Here is a 1,831-nt window from a genome sequence, read left to right on the forward strand (position 1 = left end):
TGGCGATAGCCTGGCTAATAAGCCAGACTCAAATCACACGGTCGTGTGGTATTTGAGTCTGGAGAGGCTGTGTATGGATCTTGTTTCCCGGGGGGGCGGGTTCAAACATTTTCTCTTTGACGCAATTGGTCAGAGCTACTGTCAGTCAAAGGTCTCAAGCATTGAAAGTCACTGTACCAAAGCCCGCCCATATTGCATACCGTGTCCCGATTGGCCGCCCCCAGTTCTCTGGTGTAGGAAATGGACGTACAATTGACGGCTGATTCGGTCTGGCTGATTCGGTCTGGCTTATTAGCCAGGCTAGCCTGGCGACCCTAAGGATTCCTTGAGGGGGTTTCCAAATGGACTGTAACTCTGAGTGTCCATTTGCACACTCAGAGTTATGGTGGTCCATGAAATAAAAAAATGTGAGAACCGCTGTTAAAGACATAGAGTTTCCAATATTCAACAATTATGTTCATCTCGATGGGCTTCCTCTCGAGTAATGCAGGTGCTTTCCTCTCCCTCTCCCTCAGGTCGGGAATATGAAGGCTACCAGCCAGTGTGGTTCCACCAGAAGAGGAACTCCATCACTGGAGAGACAAACTTTGTGTACAAGGGAGGTTACTGGGAGGCTAAGGACAGACAGGACTGGAGCATGTGTCCTAGTATCTTCTAACACAGGCAACCCTCCCTGCAGTACTCTTCAGTGGTCCTGCCCTGGTCAGGTAACCCCACGGAGGGCTCGGCTGGCTTACGAGCACTGCGTAGTAAGACCTTTTGTGAGCATGAGAATGTGTATTTCTCGCTCGCTCCCAGAACCTGTACCTTCAAATGTCCACTTCGACTTTGTTTTAGTTTTTTTTAATACGGAGGAGGAAATAAGAAGAAAGAAAAGAAGGGGTCTTCCTTAAATAATCCCCCGTCCCCTCGTGAAACTAGATGGAAAAGGCAGTGAGTGCGTGGACATGTTGGAGATGGTTGGAGTTTTTAAGGCGACCTTCAGGCGTCTAAAACAGGTGCTCTGCGAAAATGCTACCCATGTTGCACTTTCCTTTGTTTACCTCCAAAACATAATGGAACAGACTCAAATCATATCCTCTGTAAGGTGGACAAAAAAAACATTATTCAGGCGCACCAGATTTGGTTAATGTTGCATTTTCGCCTGTAAAAAAAAAAGAAAGAAAGGAAAAAGTGTCTTCACATTTTCTGTTTCATCCAGATGAATAGAGATCATGCTGGGCATAGATTCTAAAGCACGAATAACTTTCCCCTTCATCTCCTTGGAAATTATTTCCAGTGTGTTCTCTCCAGTTGCTTCATGAAGAAGGCAAAGTCCTGAATGTGGAGTCGAGAAAGTAATGTCTGCTACTACTCCTCATTAACAGCTAACTAACTCATTGGGCAAATTAGCTTTCAGTGACAGCATATAGAAAAAAAAGTGTCAATTTAACGCAATTTCAATGAACACTGGATTTTACTTTGCAAACCAGTGTTTTTTTCTGAGCTGATGCATTTAATGAATGACATATATGCAGCAGTGTTAAATATTCTGTCCATTATGTGTGAGTGTTGGAATGTTGTCGTGTGCACATTAGAATTCTTCCAACAGCCATTTAGACGATTGAATGTGATTTATACTTACAGTACTTGTTACAGTACAGTGTGTCACACACTGAAAATAGCAGATCTACAAGCTCACAAGGTGAGCTTATGAATCTGCTAATTTGCACGTCGGTGTCATGCACTGGCGTGCTGAGTATAAATCACTCGTAGTGCACTTGCAGTGATACAGTATGGCCTGTTTACTTTTAGAATACCAATTGCATCTTAGACCGATTTCATTTTAACA

The 1,831-nt window shown here is 43.7% G+C and overlaps 1 protein-coding gene across 1 annotated transcript in view; it reads left to right on the forward strand.

Moving 5' to 3' along the window:
- Positions 1–1,131, forward strand: part of osbp2b (oxysterol binding protein 2b) — a gene marked incomplete at its 5' end in the record, with an annotated part of 56,344 nt that extends 55,213 nt beyond the window's left edge. The window contains 1 exon segment of the mRNA XM_083784209.1: positions 516–1,131. Within this exon segment, the coding sequence (XP_083640335.1) occupies positions 516–658 (143 nt within the window). The 3' untranslated portion in view covers positions 659–1,131.
- Positions 1,132–1,831: the final 700 nt, after the last annotated feature.

The sequence above is a fragment of the Protomyctophum parallelum genome, assembly GCF_964188405.1.
Source record: "Protomyctophum parallelum genome assembly, chromosome: 15".
Taxonomy (NCBI): Eukaryota; Metazoa; Chordata; class Actinopteri; order Myctophiformes; family Myctophidae; genus Protomyctophum; species Protomyctophum parallelum.